At 36.8% G+C, this 19,135-nt stretch overlaps 1 protein-coding gene across 4 annotated transcripts in view; it reads left to right on the top strand.

The window, feature by feature from the left end:
• The first annotated feature begins 1,842 nt into the window (after positions 1–1,842).
• LOC106083224 (mucin-12) overlaps positions 1,843–19,135 on the top strand; it is a 111,388-nt gene continuing 94,095 nt past the window's right edge. Inside the window, exons 1-2 of one of the 4 annotated variants that reach the window (XM_059367942.1) lie at positions 1,843–1,963; positions 6,495–8,901. In XM_059367942.1, the coding sequence (XP_059223925.1) occupies positions 7,375–8,901 (1,527 nt within the window). In that variant the 5' untranslated portion in view covers positions 1,843–1,963; positions 6,495–7,374. Of the gene's footprint in view, positions 1,964–2,000; positions 2,150–2,182; positions 2,741–5,955; positions 8,902–19,135 lie in introns of those variants that run through there. The other 3 variants (XM_059367944.1, XM_059367941.1, XM_059367945.1) reach the window with 3 other exon arrangements.

Here is a 19,135-nt window from a genome sequence, read left to right on the forward strand (position 1 = left end):
AACAACAATCCGACAAATGGATATATTTATGTAAATGATGAACTTACGGCGGATGTCTTGTGGATGACCAAAAAAATTAAACCTTAAGTCAAATAATTATAAACAACTCGTCAGATATTGAAAGTATCATAACAACCCAGTAAATTTTATAAACACAAAAAATCAGAACGGGCGATAAAAAATTCGAATAAGTGATTAAAAACAAAATAAGAAAGAAAAAAAGTCTATTTTTAAACTTTTCAGCTTTGTACTTAAAATATTCACGCCATTATAAAATATTTGTTAAATAAATAATTAAAAAATTTTTAATACAATTTGAGTGCGTAAAAACCTGTTAAATACTCGAAGGCGGTGAAAATATTGTAGTACAAATTTAAAGATATTCTGCATTAAAAACATGATAGCCTCTTGTGTGGAAAACGATGCTGTGTCGATGTATTCATATGAAAACCACTTCTGGGAATCAGTGCATACGAAATCAATTGCTTAATACAAAGAATTTAAGTTTGCCACGGAGTAACAATTAGTGTCATTCTGGTTTTGAGTATGTTACTATTTTGAGCTATTTTTCGTTGTTTGTGTGTGTTATGGTTCTTAACTATAATACACACACCCAACAAAAACATGATGACAGATAGTGCACTCGCGAGAAAAAATTGTACTCAGCTGTTTACGGTACACTACCTGGTAATTATGTCATGGCTGGACTTATGAATTGTAAATGATTTTATACTAATAAATAGATAAATAAAAAAAATTTAGCAACATTTTTACTGGCGCAGCGACATGCCGCTACTATTTTGCCCATAGAACTCAGTACCATGATATATTCATTTACAGGTAGTGGCACTTGCCCAACAACAAAATATTGAGTGCACTATCTGTCAAAATAAGTGATTAGTACAACTATTGGGTTGCCCAAAAAGTAATTGCGGTTTTTCATATAGTCGGCGTTGACAAATTTTTTCACAGCTTGTGACTCTGTAATTGCATTCTTTCTTCCGTCAGTTATCAGCTGTTACTTTTGGCTTGCTTTAGAAAAAAAGTTTAAAAAAAGTATATTTGATTAAAGTTCATTCTAAGTTTTATTAAAAATGCATTTACTTTCTTTTAAAAAATTCGCAATTACTTTTTGGGCAACCCAATATGATTTTCAGTATGTTACTAGTTCGCGCCATTTTTTGTTGTTTGTGTATATATAGTTCATAACTATAATACACACACTCAACCAAAACACGTTGACAGATAGTGTACTCGCGAGAAAAAATTGCCAACAATTTTGAATTTTGAACAGAATATTCTGCTTATCTAATATCGGATCAAACAAAACATGGTTTTAAGATCCTCAGGCTGGTACTATATTCGTTCTTCGCGATATTTTTTACCGATAACTTTTTTAGATAATAGATTTGAAACCAAAAAAACTTGCTGATTTCATTCGCTAATAGAAAGTTAGGTCACTTGCGAAAACATAATGTGGATAGGCCCCATAAACATCATTAAGGATGTCAAATTTGCTGATTGAAAATGTCACCAACTAGGTGAAAACTAAAACAAAGAAGAATGAATGTAAAAAGAAAACAAGTTGACGTCCTCAATGTATGTCGGCTGATCGCTTGGCTTAACCTTATACAGTGATTCCTAATTTATTGCAAAACCTCACCTTATAAGTGCATCCTGGGACTAAGCTTAGGTTTGAACTGACATCTCTCAGTTACAACAGTGCGCAGTGTCCAAAACCCTCGCCATTGTGAGTGTATGGACAATCACAATAGCTTTCAAGTGTCAACTGTCAAATGCTTCGGAACAAAGAGTACTATTCACAATCGAACAATCGTATAGCGTTCGTTTTCGTCGGGCGTATGTTTCGGTTAACAAAAAACAATAAAAAAGTGCAAAATAATTAATAAAAATTGCAGTGTTTTACATCAGCATGCGTAACAATTAACGCACAATCATAAAAGTATGGAATACATGCGAAAATCTACATTAAATTAACATAAATTTTATAAAGAAAAACTCGGGAAAAATTTTCAACTCCTCACAGCGGGAGAAAAAAATATCGAGCGTATACGAAAACAGATACGCGAGACAGAGATAGACCTATCTATGAAGTGTGATGGGCGAATGAAATAGTAAATGTAACGATGTAAGAAATACACACACAAAAAATTCATTTCTAACGAAAACTAACTAAAAAATTAAAGTGTGTGAAATGTAATTAAAAATAAATATACAAAATCCCTTAACAACTAAAAATGGGCCTTTCTTAACCGAGTGTTGTGATCTTATGAGAAAGTCATGAAGACTACGGTGCGTTATAAAATGAAAAGCTATCATCAATACATAACTTTTCGAGTCGAAACATAAAAAATGTATTAATACATTTACATCAACAATTTGTACTTCTGCGCTAGCTCTCCACTCCTCACATCATCGATGTCATCTTCGCCGTTGTCGCGTTTTTCGCTCTTGTGGTTTCTATTCTAAGTTTCTTTTATTTTTCCTCTTCGTAGAAGAAGAGTACACAACAAAAAAAATTGTATGTGCGTGCGAGCAGCGAATCCGTCCGTGTGTGTTTAGTTGTTGGTCGGGTGTATGTGAACAACGAGTCGAGTAGAGATGGAGATGCAAGCATTTGTAATAGTGTGCGTGTATGTTTATAGTGTACGACGGCTTACGGCTTTGGCATAATTTTGCAAAAGGCTGATATGAAGTGAAGAACATGCATAGAAAAGAAGTAAGGAAAATATGTGATGTGTGTGTGTGTGTGTTTGTGAAAAGGAATCAAGGAACACGTCCAAGTCCTTTTTTCCCCAACCGCTCCCTTCTTCTTCAGATGCTTTGGCTGGTGTTCTTTGAGATATATTTTTGTACGCTCTTCGTGTATGCGGATGTCGTACGTTGTATGGATGATGTTTTTGTTGTACAATAAAGTTTTTACGATTTTAAACACAAACATCGAAACGGGGAAATATTAAAAAAATGTGAAGCTTTAAAAAGTTAATCAGAGAATGTTTTTCAAAAGATTATGAAGCAAAATATCAAGATAAAAAAATTTTCGAATTAAATGTAATGTGCCGATTAGTGTGAAGTGCAAAATTTTTTTAACATAAAAAAAGATGAAATAAAAACTAAATTAAATTCTACATAATTTTTGTGGGTTTGATCTTGATTGGATTTTATTTTCTTGTATGTGTGTGCTTTTTTCATTGCGCTACTGTCGTCATTGTGCTATTGTGTTTAAAATATGTTGTTGTTGTGTTTCTTTGGCTTTGCGGTTAATAAACTTGCAATGTTTTTCTTCGCCGTCCGTCTACTTATTCTATGCCTCCCCACAAAAACAACACACTACATCAAACATGCATACTTACTCACACATAGTCAGGGGCATACACGTTCTTCAGCAGTGTTGTGTATTGTTTATTTTTCGTGTGTATCTTCTCCAGTTTTTTCTTCTTCAATGTTGTTGTTATTATTATTTTTGTTGTAGTGTTTGGGGATCGAGGAAAGACCGACGTTCGTCGTTTTGCTGTCGCGCGGATTTTGTGCTGAGAGTGGATATTATTTTTTTGTTGTTGCTGCTGTTCATTTCTTCTCTGCCATCCAATTATTATTTATGATCGTAAATTTTAGATTTTTCATTAAGTGATTTTTACGTCCATTGCGCTTTTTCTGCATTTTTTTCTGTGCCTTTTTTTTTTTCTTTTTTTGCTTATATCAGGAATGTTTTCCCCTTAATTGGCACAAATGTAAATGATTCCCACATATAAACTCGTGTAGATAGCTCACATTTCTTTATGAATTCTAGACATATTTATGAATTACGCTATCTGGGCATTTTTTAGATGACGAGAAATTTTAATGAAATTGAAGAAAAATTAACAAATTTCGAACCGCAATTTTTTAGATTTATTTATTCAAACATGTTATTGATTTTTTTTATTTTTCATCCTTATTCTGAGTGCTTTGAAGCAGAGTGCAGGAAGATGAAGCCCAGCGAAATATTGGTTTGCTTCTGAAATGTTTCCGCGGTTGGAAACGTAAGATGCAAGTTTCAGATTAGACAGATGATTTCCAATGATATTCTGGCTGCGTACCTATATGGAAGAAAACAAATTATTAAATAAAACTGTCTCCAATAAACATTGGATTGCCAAAAGGTGATTTTTTTGAAGTTTTTCATTTGTGGTGAGGTACTGACACTTTCTACCAAACTGTCAAAATAATGTGAGACAAAAAGTTGGAATAGTTCTTGAATTTGTGTGTGAGATCTAATCACGTTATCGTGCGTGACAGATGAAATTAAAATTCTTAGTGAGTGAGTGAGTGAAATCATGCTCAAGACTCACGAGAAAATCACAAGTTTTAAAAATGTTAAGGGTTAAATTTGAGACGTAGGAAAAATTTAATATATTGTAGTTTCAACCGTGAGTCGTGAGTTTACAGGTGAGTCAGGAGTGTCTCGTGAGCGTGCGTAAACGTGAGAAGTCGTTCGTGAGCGTGCGTGTATACAATTTGTTTCATGATCGTGAGTGAAAAATAACTCACGCGCACATTTGTAGTGAACACCTTAAAAGCCGAGCGCCATGGGGCCACTATATAAGGCGCCAATAAATAAACTTGTCATATCGAGTAACACAGGTGTCAAGTATTTAAGCAAGAGTTGGTGCCGCCCGACATCGCACCGGTACTCTATTCGATACTGCTGAATGTTCGCGATTGCAGTTGCAGCTATACCCTATCGATTTTTTCTACTATCCGCAACATGTTGACGCGCCTAGTAGCTCTCAGCTGATGCCATTGAATACCAGCTAGATCGGAGCTCAAAGTTGCAGCCTGTGTGGTTCTCATAGTTATCCAGTGCCTGGATAAGCTTCATAGGCTTAAGCGATAAACAGTGTCGGCCCGTTCGGAATATCATACTCATATGGAGCTGAATGCTCTAGTGTTAAGACACGTGAAAACGAGACAGATTAGAAGATGCAAGAAGCTTCATCTAATTACTAGGAAATCAATCTTTCAGGCTCTGCTAGGTCCTGGAACTTTAAGCTAGGTGTACTTTAATGCTACGTTCAGATTATTCAAATTTTGACCATAATTTTTGCCCAAAATATGTCAAATTCGTACCTTCCTGATTTTTTATTCACATTAGACACATTTTGTTTGCATCGAGCATCATAGGAACTCAGCATTTATGCAAAAGCCGGTGCCGCCCGGCCTCTCACTGAGACTCTCCGCTCCATACAGCTGATTGTCCGCGACTGCCGTTGCAGCTACTCCGTATGGAGAATTCCACTATCCGCAGCCTGTGGACGCGCTCGGTAGCTCGCAGCTAAGCTTCTTGTGACAGCAATGACCACCACACAGATCCGACCTCAATGTTCCAGCCTGTATGGCGGTCACAGCTATCCCATGCCGGGTGCAGGAACAGTCGCAAAACGTAGTGTAAATTGGGACTTATTAATTTTCTGCACAATATTGAAATATTAACTAAAGAGAGAGAGATGGATGGGCCAGGTTTCGGTCAACATTCAATTTCATTAAAACAAAACAAAAAATTAGCGAAGGCCATCGCATTTAGTAATTATAATAGCTATCCGTAAAAAGAAATAAAAAAAACACAACAACAAAACGTTGAATAGCACAGCTCAGGCCAATTGGGAATATATCCCCTTTTTAATTACAACAACATACATACACATATGTATACAGCGACAACAACAACATGCAACATTACAAAAAGAAAAACAAAACTTGTCCAATCACTCACTAGCTCCTCTTCATCATTTGGCATACATATTATTGTTCTTTCTAAAGGGATGGCAACTCTGACACCGGGCTTTTTGATGTTTTTGTATATTTCCTATGTTCCTATTATGATTAGAATAGAGTGAAGTATACAACACTAATACACACATAATCACATCGCTTGCTTCACACATACACACACTTGGACTCTCGCAACAAAACACACATGACAGAGATAAAAGAGAATAAAAAAAAGAAAACTGTATCGATTACTAGCTCGCCGTCACACGCTGTTATCGAAAAGAGACAACTACTGTAGAGTAGGCAAGCAAACAAAATATAGCTTAACTGTTATGTCAATAATAAAAGAAGAGAAATGCAAAAAAACCACTAAAATTAAATAAAACGAAAATGAAAAAAATAAACGGAAGAGACAAAATAAAAGAAACGACATGTAAAAATTAAAAAAAAAACGAAATATTGCATGTGAAAAATGTATGTTGTTGAAAGTTCAAAGAAAATGAAAATGTTAAGTGAAAAAAGTGTAATGAAGTAGTGCTTCCCTGGAGAAAAAGGCTGTGTATATTTTTCCTAACCGCCTCGGTCCGTGTTGTAAAATTACTGCCAAGTGAAAATAAAAGAAAAATGCACTCTCTTCTCATAAGAGTCGTCGTAGTTGTAAATTATGAATGTAAAAAAATGATAATTGAAAGTTTTTTATTTGTTCTTTTTCGTTAAATAAGTTATGAAAAATTCACACATACACACATACCCAAATAAAATGAAATGAAAAATTAAGAAATATACCAAGAGGAGGAATAAAATCTATTGATTTTCGGCATTAAAAAACATTGGCAAAAATATATGTGGAAAAAGAAAATCGAAATTTCTCGCCAAAGCCACATTCGCCATCTGAAAAATTAAAAAAAAATCAACAAGGAGCAAGTCGGGATTATCGAATCAACGTCATTCTCATCGCCATAGTTATAAGCCCAACTAACTAGTGGCAAAATATAGTACTATTACAACAACGGCAGGCAGCAGCAATTTCTACAACAAAAAGCGCAGACATTATTAGCGGCTACAACAAAAACAACAATAAAACATCGCCACCAACAACGAGGACGACGGCAACGACGACGACCACCACACAGGCACGACAGGAACATCCATCGATTTTTTGCCGTATTCTCAAGTGGAGTTCTTCCTTTGCTGCTTCTCCATATCCCAAACGGCCAGTCTGCCAGCCCCTTAGCATACGTGCAAGCAAGTCAGTCAGTCAAAAAGGAATAAAACACACACAAGGAGGCATTTAAGGAGCAGGGACAAAAAATAGACTGCAAAAGAGTCATCAAAGTTGTCGTTGTCTACTTGAGATTGTCTGCTTCCTTCTCATTATCTTTGCCTAGTTGCAATTTTGCCCCCTTTCTCTGCCATTAGCACTTTTGCCCTACTATCCAACGTCTCTTCAGTCAGTCGGCTTGTCTGCCTGTCTGTTGGTTCGTGTGTCTACCATTTTTTGAGTTATTTGCAAAAGTGGGTCTCCATCTAATGACCTATCATGTTGTCTTGTTTCAAAAGCAATAAATTACTTTAAATCTTCCTCTCGCACATCATCCCGTTATGGACGGCAGTAGCAGTGCACAAGATCAAAAGCCGCCTGGGTCCAATCATTTACCACCGAACTCCCATAGCCAAGCTGTGGCCGCCCAACAACAACAACAGCAAAATGTAGGCGGTACCGGAAATACTACTGGCAACGCAGGAATCGGCGGTATCCCAACAGGAGGTGGAGGAGGAAGTGGTGGTATTGTTAGTGGTATTGGGATTGGAGGTATTATTGGTAGTGGAGGTACGGCTTCTGGTCTGGCCGGTCAAATGGTCATTGGTCCAGCAACAGCCGTTGCAGCAATAGGTGATCAACTCCATTTGCCTCCTCCCACAAATCAATCAGCTGGAGCAGCTGCCCCAAATGCTATGAATCCCAATAGCAATCATACCATGGGAGTCCTCATTGGGGGTTCTGGTAATCTTACAAATACCAATACATCCAATCTCTCCAATGCTAGTGGCGCATTAGCGGCTGTGATAGCTGGTAGCGGTAATGGCCCAGGGCTTAATACAACAACCGGCAGTTTTTTTGTCAACAGCATTTCATCATCTGCCACAGCGGCGGGATCATCGGTTTTGGGTGGCTCTGTGGGACCCAGTAATAGCGATTTTGATTCGGACACCGAACTTTCAATAGTCGCTGCAGCAGCTGCAGCGGCCGCTGCCGTGGCCAACTCGTCAGCCACAAATGGTTATACTTCCAATACAAACAATAACGGCAATGCCAACAGCAATTCCAACTCCAATTCTTCCCTGAATGCAAAACAACAAAGGCAACAGAAGCGGCGGCGTGAACGGGCTCTACGTCTTCAGGCTGAACGTGATAATCGCAGTGCGACCAATACCACAACGAACAGCAATAGCAACAGTTCCACCGCCAATACCGCCAACGTTGTTAACAACAATACCCCCGGCAACAATAACAATGCGAATAATTCCTCCAATCCCCTACAGTTTCCTAATGTCACAAATGCGAATGCGACCAACAACAATGGAAGTGGCCTAGTGGCCAGTGCAACGTCGTTGACATCCTCTTCGTCATCATCGTCGGCATCATCGGGGGTGGCCTCCACCAACACCACACCGACGTCTACGGCGGTCACTGCCACAACAGGCAGTAATAATAATAACAACAACAACAGCAACAATCATCATCTTTATCATGCCAGCAGTGCCAATAGTATGGGTGAAGATAGTAACAATTCTAGTGGCATTTTTACAACAAGTTCCAGTAGTAGCGCCAATAATAATGCCCTACTACCACCCACAGACAGTATTGCATCATTGCTTTTGAATCCTCCACATTCGCCGGATTGTCATTCAGGCATTATGGCCAGTCCCAGTGACAGTGAAGGCGAGTCACTAGATGAAGATTTACTATCGACATCGTCATCATCGACATTGTTACTGCCACGTGATAAACCATTACCGCGACCCCCACCGCCAATGCGAAGAAAGCTGCCACGTTCACCAGTACTGGAAGAGGAGATCATTGATGGTTTTGCAATATTGGAATTTAAAACCTATGAGGATTTGGAGGTGGGTACCTACTGCACTAAAATTAAATAAATCAAATTTCATTGTTGAATGATGGAGAGGATTACATGTTTACAGGTGATAGGAATATTTTGGGATTAGAAAATTCTCAAAAAATTTAACAAATAACTTATTTAAGTTTCCACGCTTTTCTTTGTATAATTTTTATATTCCTTTAGGGGAGTTTTGTGAACAACCTTGTTTAACGATATAATTATTGATGTCATGGGCATGAGGAATCTCAAATTTAATTTCCCCGCTCATCATATTTTGTTTATTTATTGTTTAATATAGGGTTATATGTGGACCACTGTGGCGCATAGGTTAATATGTCCGCTTGTGATTGGGACCACTGGCGCAGAAGTTAGCTTGTCCGCTTATGATACCGAACGTCTGGGATCAATGAGTACTATCCGATTTAAATGTTAAGATCAATGATAAGGACCTCTTTTTATAGCCCAGTCTGAACGGCATATCCCAGCGCGTCACTTCTCTGGGTAAAATTTTTACATGATATAGTACCTCACATATGTCGCCAACATTAGAAGAGGATAACCATCGCTGAAAATGTTCTCGCCAGGATTCGAACCTAGGTGTATTTGTACTCTCAAATACATTTCATTTAAGGGTGTGCACTCTCCAAGAAACTATGGACTCCACACCAGGTCCCATTTGCGTGGACTCGCAGTAAGTGCCTTCAGCACCGCGAACACCTATGCGTGAAAAACGCTACAACGCGTCCATAACTCTTAATGAGCCCCTTCTAAATGAGGGCTACGGCCCGTATGTGCAGGAAAAGGGTGGGATACCTCCAGCGAATACCTTTGAGAGACAACGACGCACTTATCGTTATTTCTAATGCCTGTGTGAGTCATTTGTTTGAATACTTAGCTTAATGTGTCCTGTTATTATTCCTATGACCGTTACTAGAGTTATCTTAAGGCCCTATTACACGGTATGTAGGTGTCTTATGACATATCATGTGATACAAATGAAACTAACACATGAAAATTACTTTTCAAAATAGCACTTGTAATGCTTTGGTTTCTGACAAAAAAATTCGGCTGTTTTTGTTGTCAGTCGAATGAAAGCAATCCCAAATTAAATTGTTTTCACAAAATTTGTTATTTAACCTCCATTCTAACAACTTTAACAATTTTTACGGATAAAAAAAAAGATTTGCTCATATTTTTAGGTTATGTCAGGCGAAAATAACGTACAGGTGTGATAGCAAGAATGATGAATTGATAATTTTGACAAACGTTTTAAATAACACGTAAATACAAAAAGTGGCATGTCATAATACATGCCGTGTAATAGCGGTCTTATCCATCGATAGGAGGGCCTCAATGTTGCAATCCAAGAGCTCGTCTCACAGTTCTTTCGTAAGCTCACAACTTGTTATTGAGTTTCAATTTTTAAACCACTGTTGTTTACAACGTAATCTGAGTCTGTAAACAGGTGACTTGTGTGGTGTGGTCCCTGGTCACAATCGGGACAAACATCCTGCACGTTGGCATCAATACTTACTCTGTAGGAATTGAGTCGACTGCGTCTGCTTGAACGTAATTGAGCCATAACTACTGTGGTTTGCCGGGGGAGGTCAAATTTAGGTGCAATGGGAGGTTGTCGTTCTACAAGGACCACATTCAACCGGTAGCTTTTCATCGTGTCTGCATGAATGTTGTCTCGGTCTTAACCTAGCTCTTAACCCTGGGCAGTCGTCCTTCGTCAAAACGACGACGGGCGAATTTATTTTCGACTTAAATGTTTTTTTTCTTTTATTGTGATCTCTTTTTCATATAGTATTCGTGCATTTTTGAATGATTTTTTGTTTAATATTAACTGAAAATGATCTAAATAAAAAAATTAATTAAATTTACAGCGCAGAAATAGGTCGTAGTCGAAATGACGAAGGATGACGTTGTGTACAAAAAATAAGGTTGACTCTCCATTGTTAAGATCCTATTCTCGTATCCATAAAAGCCTTTAGCATTTTAAACTTGTTATTGATTATGTTTCTCTTACATGCTTGCTTGCTCCGTAGCGCAGAGGATGGTATGTCCGCCTATGACGCTGAACGCCTGGGTTCGAATCCTGGCGAGACCATCAGAAAAAATTTTCAGCGGTGGTTTTCCCCTCCTAATGCTGGCAACATTTGTGAGGTACTATGCCATGTAAAACGTCTCTCCAAAGAGGTTTCGCACTGCGGCAAAAGTGTTTACTGACATTTGTTATCATTCACAATAGGCAGATTTTGGCAATCTTAAAGATGTTCATGGGGCCTTAACACCTTATGTTTTCGTAAGTGACGCAACCTTATAGTAGGGAATCCTATCTAATATTAAAATGCCCCAAACCTTATCCGTCCCTTCGGTCACTTCGTCAAGGTAGGTATCAACACATGGGGTCTACTCTTCACAATGTTTACTCCCGTCAAGCAGTCAGTCTGCAGATCGGCCAAGGCCTCGTCAAATATATTGGTATGTCTGGCCGGAAGCTGATCAAGTTGTAGCATTCTTAACAGGGTCTTCTGGACCGATTCCCTAAGGTAATAGGTCATTTATGGTGGTTGTAAGAAAATCTTTCCTGGCCCCAAGTAATATCTCCAAGGATCTAGTAGATGTGGTACTTATGCCCCACTTATAAATCCCAAAGCCTCTCTATTCGCCTTATACAGAACCCACACTTGCGAAGCGTACTCAGTCAAAGGTCACCACACATGAGAATCGTAGGTGAGAGATAGATCACGCCACCGCCGAGTGTAACCAGTGCATCAGCTTTAGTCGCAAACCCCATCTGCCTTCTTAGGGCCCAAGGTGCGAATACAGTATTGCAAGTTTTTCTGCTTCAAATATCCCTACAATATGTCTATGAGCTACTCATCTGGAAGGCCATTCTTACCTGACAAAATGCATTGATGTAAGAATGCATCAGCTATCTGAGAAGATATTTATGCACTAATGCCTAATTGTAATGATATTTGTGTATATACTATATATAAGTATAGTCTAGACCACACTTAGTTTACCAGCCTAACCCGAAAGGTACGTCAAAAACATGGCCATAATTGTATCTAGCAATATTTGTGAAGAAATGAGCACTGATAGTTTTTTTATTATGTTCTCACTGTGCTTTGAACCCTAATGCTCCTGGTTTGTTATGCACCATAAAGCCATTTTTTTAATATTAAAAAAGAAACATAAGTTAGCAGCATCTTGTGTACATCTCTTTTGTTCAATCTCACTACAAATTTAATTTTGTTTTTTATGTTTCCTTTTGCATTAAATTATCAACGTTTATTTATTGTTGTTATTTTAAATTTTATTGGTCCATTAAATTATGCCAACCGCAGGCAAAATCTCATATGTAAATTATGTTTGTGGTTAGTCGAAGATTGCTGGGATTTGTTTGTTGATTGAATTCAAATCAAACAGCACCAACAGATGATGGATGTTTATCGCTTGTTATTCACAACGAGTCGCTTGGTAGTTTTTTTTTTTCGTCATACTTTGAAACGATTCAAAAACCTGACGATAAGAACTGTACAGTTTGAGATGTCTAAACACGATTTTAATTTATTTTTAAATTTAAGATGGCCAAATGAAACGTCGTTTATGTTATGTTTCCGAATTAAGCAAAAATTCTACAAACAGTCTGATTACGTAGTATACAATGGAAAAAAGGGAGAAAGGACTACCAAATCTTTAGTTTTTTTTTCAAGATGGCAATAAAATCTGCAATTTAAAACTCAAAGCTACACTATAAATTCACTATAAATTCTTATCTATTGGGAGCCCATGTGTATTCATAAAAGTAGGTGATCAAATTGTTTGTTTTATATTGTTCCCCTGTCGAAAATTGGGATTTTCGTTTTTAATTAGAAACCGCTTGGATTTTAGAACAAAATTATTTATGGTGTCAGTGTACATTGTATCACTGTTTACAAATTTTGTTTTTTCCGAGTTTACTTTTTGGTATTTAGAGGGCACATGCCGGTTACTGGGTTTGAGGTATATCCAAAGTCTAATGGGGCGGAACTTTGAAATTCGGATTTTATCTTTAACAATTTGTAAAAAAAAAAAATCTACAAATATTAAGAAATGTCAGAAGGAATATTTAGACATTTCAAAATACACATTCAAGTGTCTAGTATTCTAATAAACTTTTTTAGAAGCTTAATTAGCCATATCGGAGGATCGGTCATTATTGATTGGTTGACGTTAATAATTGCACTTCACAATCAAATTTCAGTCCAATCGGATAAAAATTTCAACTTGTATCGCACTTTTAAATAAGCACCGTTTTTTTAAAAAATTTTATTTTTTTACAATTAAATGGTGATCAATAAGCGAATTTAAAAAACATTTTTTTAAAAAGCGGAAACTTCTTTTTTTGTGGGCGATATGCCAGAAGTGCGCCTAGGTCAATCTGCTTAATTTTTATCACAATTTGAACGTCCGTATTGTTAAGATTTGTCTTCATCAACCATAAAAGTAAAAATATTGAGCCAGTTAACGTACCATTAATATAAAATAAGTTGTCCTTGCTTTCATTTACCTGCCATCCTTGCCTTTTGACCCGTTTTTTCAAATTTTGTTGTTGTTAATTTTTGTGAGTAAACACGAAATTTAAAGTTGAAACATGATCAAAATTATAGAACAACTTTGAATTGTAACATGTTCCAACTTCCTTTCTATATGGCTTTTCAATTATTCATATAAATGAACATGTGGCGTAAGAAATAAAAACGTCCGATAAAACGGACACTATGCTCAAATGGGTTAAACTAGGCCATTAACGTAACAGCAAAAAAGATGTAAGTGACAAAAATGCATTGTTTTCATTAAAATGCATACAATTTTTGTATCAGTCGAACAAGTGACACATGAATTTTATAACCATATTCCAATCTGCGCTATGTGCAGGTTTATTAAATAAAAATCTTCTCCTGTAAAATTTTGATTTGGTACTTTCATTATTTTGGCAGTAAATCACATATTTTTTAATTGTATGTCTTTTGTTTACACTAATTATTCACAATAATAAAAAAAGTAACTGGACTTTTGTAATTGTAAGATTATTAGAATAATAGGCTCTCCAGCTGGTATTCACAATAGTTATTATATTGTTTGTTGCAAAAAATAATCTTCTTATATATAAAATTCCATTTGTGTTTGTTTGTTTGATTGTTCCGTATAGACTCAAACATGGGGGGGGGGGCCGCCCCAGCCCCAAAACCTCTTAAAATAGGTTTATTTGACGATCATGACAATATGGGACTCAAATGAAAGGTATTCGGGAGTAGATTACGGATATGGTTAAGAAGTAGGATTAGGCTTTATAATTTATTGATATCGGTAGGGGGCGGACCCTCCATCGTTACCCCAAAAACACCACCCAAAATTAAAAGTGGACCAATAAGGACAATGTGGTTTTTAAATGAAAAGTATACGGGGGTAGATAACGAATCTGGCATAAAAATTCATGTCTAAGTATAGGGGGTCACCCCACCCCCACATAAACGCCCAAAATGGGCACATTAGCCAATCACGGATATATGGAACTCGGTTTGTTTGTTCCGTATAGACTGAAAAACGGCAGAATTGATTTTGTCGAAATTTTCGCATATTGTGTAGGTTGGTCTGAAAGGAAACAAAGGCCATATAAGGCCCGTATGATAAACCCAAAATCAAAAGTGCACCGATCGGGGCAATATAGGTATAAAATGAAAGGTATTGGAGAGTAGAATACGAATATAGTACTAAAATTTAGATCCAAGTACCCAGTGGCTTCCCACCCCAACCCCAAAACTTCTCTAAACAGATATATTCGAAGTTTATGTCAATATGGGACTCAAATGAAAAGTATTAGGCAGTAGATTACAAATATGTCATAAATAATTAGGTACAAGTAATGGGAGGTCGCTCACCCCCCAAATACCACTAAATGGACATTTTAACCGACCATGGTTATATGGGACTTAAATGAAAGGTATTAGAGAGTAGATTATAAATATGACATTAAAATTTGTGTTCAAGTCTAGGTGGCGCTTTTCCGTCCAAAAATACGTCAAATGGTTTATTTGACCCATTATGTCAATATGGGACTCAAATAAAAGGTGTTTGAGAGTAGAAAACAAATTTGATATCCAATTTTAGAGCCAAGTGTTTTGGGGTATGCCCTAAAGTACCCCCTAAACTGAACTTCATTTCCATTGGAAACAAAGAACGAATTAGATATCTGTTTTCAGTGCAAAGTGCCGGTGGCCGCCCCAGACCCAAAACACCCTCCAAACGGTTCATATTTACAGGCCATGGCAATATTGGACTCAAATTAAAGGGAACCGAGAAGGGGCAAATTCTCACACATCAATGAGTGCTTTCCGATTCAAGTTTAAACTCAACGATAAGGGACCTTGCATGCATGGCATTGTACCTCACAAATGTTGCCAACATTAAGAAGGTATAAATACCGCTTTTTCCGATGTTCTTGCCACCTCCTAATGCTGGCGACATTTGTGAGGTACTTTGCCATGTAAAAACTTCTACCCAAAGAGGTATCGCTCTGCGGCACGCCGTTCGGACTTGGCTTTAAAAAGGAGGCCCCTTATCATTGAGTTTAAAATTGAATCGGACAGCACACATTGATATGTGAGAAGTTTGCCCCTGTTCCTTAATGGAATGTTCATGGTCAAATTTGCATTTGCATACGTAACAAGCACGTAATTTCTCTTAGATATGGAATTAGCTCTTTCAATTGAAAGCCAATGACTTCATTCAGAATAGTTTTGTAATGTATTAAAATTAATTAAGGGGTTTCCTCAATTATTATCCAAAATCATGCTTCATCACATAAAAAAAACAAATGTACTTTTGTATTTGAAAAATAATTTCTTCAGCTGACATTCACAATAATAGTTGTATTGTTTATTAATTTTTTTTATAAAATTGTTCCCAGTAATTCCATACATTTTGAGATAAATCTTACTATCCTAGGCCAATGGCTCATAATTCACAATAGTTTATATAATACGTTAATATATTTTTGTTTACACTTAAAATTCACAATAATGCTGCTTCAAATGTTAAAAAAGGCAACAGTCCTTGTAATTGTAATAGAATTGGAGTATTTGCTGTGTTTTATTTTATTTTGTGAGTCGTGATTGTCTCGTGAGTCGCGATTTTCTCGTGAGTCGTGAGTGTCTCGTGAGTCATGATTAGTGAGTGTCGAGAGCAGGATTTCACGCACTCACGCAAGACAAATTTCAATTCAATAACGGTCACGCACGATCACTTGGTTAAATTTGGATCTCATTCACGAATCACAGAACTCACGCGTGACACGACAACTCACGTGCACAACACACAGGCTGGAACATTGAGCTCCAATTTGTGTGGTGTTCATCGCTGTCATGTGTGGTGTTCATCGCTGTCCACAGGTTCCGGATAGTGGAATGCTCCATACGACAAAGATCGCCACCTCCACATGAAAATGTGGCTACAACAATAACAACCGATTGCAAACGTGTCCAAACCATGTAAGGGAAAAAGGGCAAATATTTTAAAACTCTACCCTACTCTAGTTGGGTTGGTATGCAAAGCACCGTGATCCATTTGACAAATTTCTGGTTTGAATTTTATTTTGTCATTCACAATAGATGTATTTCTGTTCACTTCTGGTTTTTAATTGATTTGCATTTTTAACAAAAGAATTTATAGTAGAAGATATCTTCGGGCTGTAATAGCCATATCTATCATAATCTGTCACTATATCGAATTGCTTCTATTAGTTTGGTATGAACAGTGTCGTGCAAAACACAAGCAAAGCTTTTAACATCTGAAATTAACTTATTATTGTCAAACGTGTACCTAACACAGATCAATGAATACGAATAACGCACCAATGGGAGATTGCAAATCAATAAAATGTTTCCCAATTACACAAATTGCAGCAGTCTTTTTTTACTTTTGGCAAAGAATCATGACCCGCGATAAAAAATTTTAATTTCGTCAAATTTAATACAAGTTTTGAGACCAAAAATTTATGTTCGTATACAAAATAGTATAATACTCATCAATATCTTATTTGTAGATGCATTAAAAATGAAATATGTGAGTTTTTGGCAAAAATAATGCGAACACATATTTTGAAGTAGGAGATACAGGCGACATAACAATGTATCTGAGAAGAAGTAATTGTACCTTTACAAAATATCCAATCGCAGTACTATATAAAACCTACGGTCAAAAATTACAAACGTTAAACACCAGACAAAACCAGGCATATTATCACGGGAAAAACAAAAAAAGAATGATTTTTCATAAAATCGTTATATTGAAATTTTTTTAAATTTAGTTTTTATACCCTCCATCATAGGATGGGGGTGTACTAATTTCGTTATTCTGTTTGTAACTCCTCGAAATATTGGTCTAAGACCCTATAAAGTATTTATATTTTTGATCGTCATGACATTCTTAGTCGATCTAGCCATGTCCGTTTGTCTGTCTATCTATCGAAAGCACGCTAATTTGCGAAGGAAATCAAATTTTGCACAAATACTTCTTATTAGTGTAGGTCAGTTGGGATTATAAATGGGCCATATCGGTTAATGTTTTGATATAGCTGTCATATAAACCGATCTGGGGTTTTGATTTCTTGAGCCTCTAGAGGGCGCAACTCCTTTCCGATTTGGCTGAAATTTTGCAAAACGTGTTCCGTTATTACTTCCAACAACTATTTTGAGTATGGTTCAAATCGGTCCATAACCTGATATAGCTGCCATATAAACCGATCTTGAATCTTGACTTCTTGATCCTCTCGAGGGCGTAATTATTATCCTATTTGGCTGACATTTTGTACAATAGCTTCTCCCATGACCTTCAACAAATATGGTCTGAATCGTTCTATAGCCTGATACAGCTCCCATATAAACCGATCTCCCTATTTTACTTCTTGAGCCCCTAAAGGGCGCAATTCTTATTCGAATTGGATGAAATTTTAACAATGACTTCTACTTTGGTCTCCAAGATTCAATTCAATTATTGTCCGAATTGGACCATAACTGCTTCAATAGCCTAAAAAGAGATAAGGAGAAAAGGAACTTCACAAATGTGATCCATGGTGGATGGTATATAAGATTCAGCCCGGCCGAACTTAGCGCGTTTTTACTTTTTTGTTACTCTATTATGCTCCAAGCATTCAAATTCAACAAAAAAAAAATTAGGGAAACTAAGATATTTTTTAATGAAACAAAAGTATGTTTATAATATTTTATGAAGTTTAAATAGCATGTTCACGATGAGCCAGTTTTTATACGAGTGCCCTTATCCCAGCTACTGTTAGATAACTTTCCTTCAGTTTTAAAACAATTTTAATGCAGATTTTGTCAATCTGAAAAAATAATGGATAACTTTTCAAAGAGAAATGCTAGAGGCTACCGTGGCTTAGAGGTCTGTCTTTGACGCCGAACGCCTGGGTCCGAATCCCGGCGTGGTTATCCCTTTACATCTGTAAAGTATCTTGCCATTTTAAAACTTCTCTACCAAGTGGTGTCGCTATGCGGCCGCCTTTCGGACTCGGTACAAAAACGGAGGCCCCTTATCATTGAGCTTAAACTTTAATCGGACTGCACTCATTGATATGAGAGAAGTATCCCCTGTTCCTTAATGGAATGTTCATGACAAATTTAGTTATTGTTGTAGCAGTGTGTTACACACCGAGGCGGCAGCCTTTGCCGATGAAGAACTCCATCGGGTCAATCCGGCACGGACAACCGACATTTTTACATAAAAATTAATAAAAACATATTTCTAAACTCAATTAAGACCTCGTACAAGCAAAGTTATTACAAGTTCGCCACTAACCCTATCTTATCTCTTAATATAAAAACCCTTATTTTAGCTTTCCAATGAAAACAATTAAGGATCCAAAGATCCTTGTATGAAGCGCTAATACCAAACGAAAAAGGTTTATGTGTGTTAGTGATTATCCACTAAATACAATCTATGCCTTTTGAATGTATAACCGTGGTCAAAAATCGAGCAACAGATATGAACCAACAGATATGTTTTGCACACATGAAAATGCACCATTGTTGAACAAAGCCTCAAGAAAAGGGTTCTTAATCCCCGTTTTTTTATATGGCTTTTAAAACGTATAGTACGTCAAGTAAAGGGGCTATACAACTTTGTATAAACACAACGCAGTGGTCGAATTTCAGGAATATATTCATCAA

The sequence above is a fragment of the Stomoxys calcitrans genome, chromosome 4, assembly GCF_963082655.1.
Source record: "Stomoxys calcitrans chromosome 4, idStoCalc2.1, whole genome shotgun sequence".
Classification (NCBI taxonomy): domain Eukaryota; kingdom Metazoa; phylum Arthropoda; class Insecta; order Diptera; family Muscidae; genus Stomoxys; species Stomoxys calcitrans.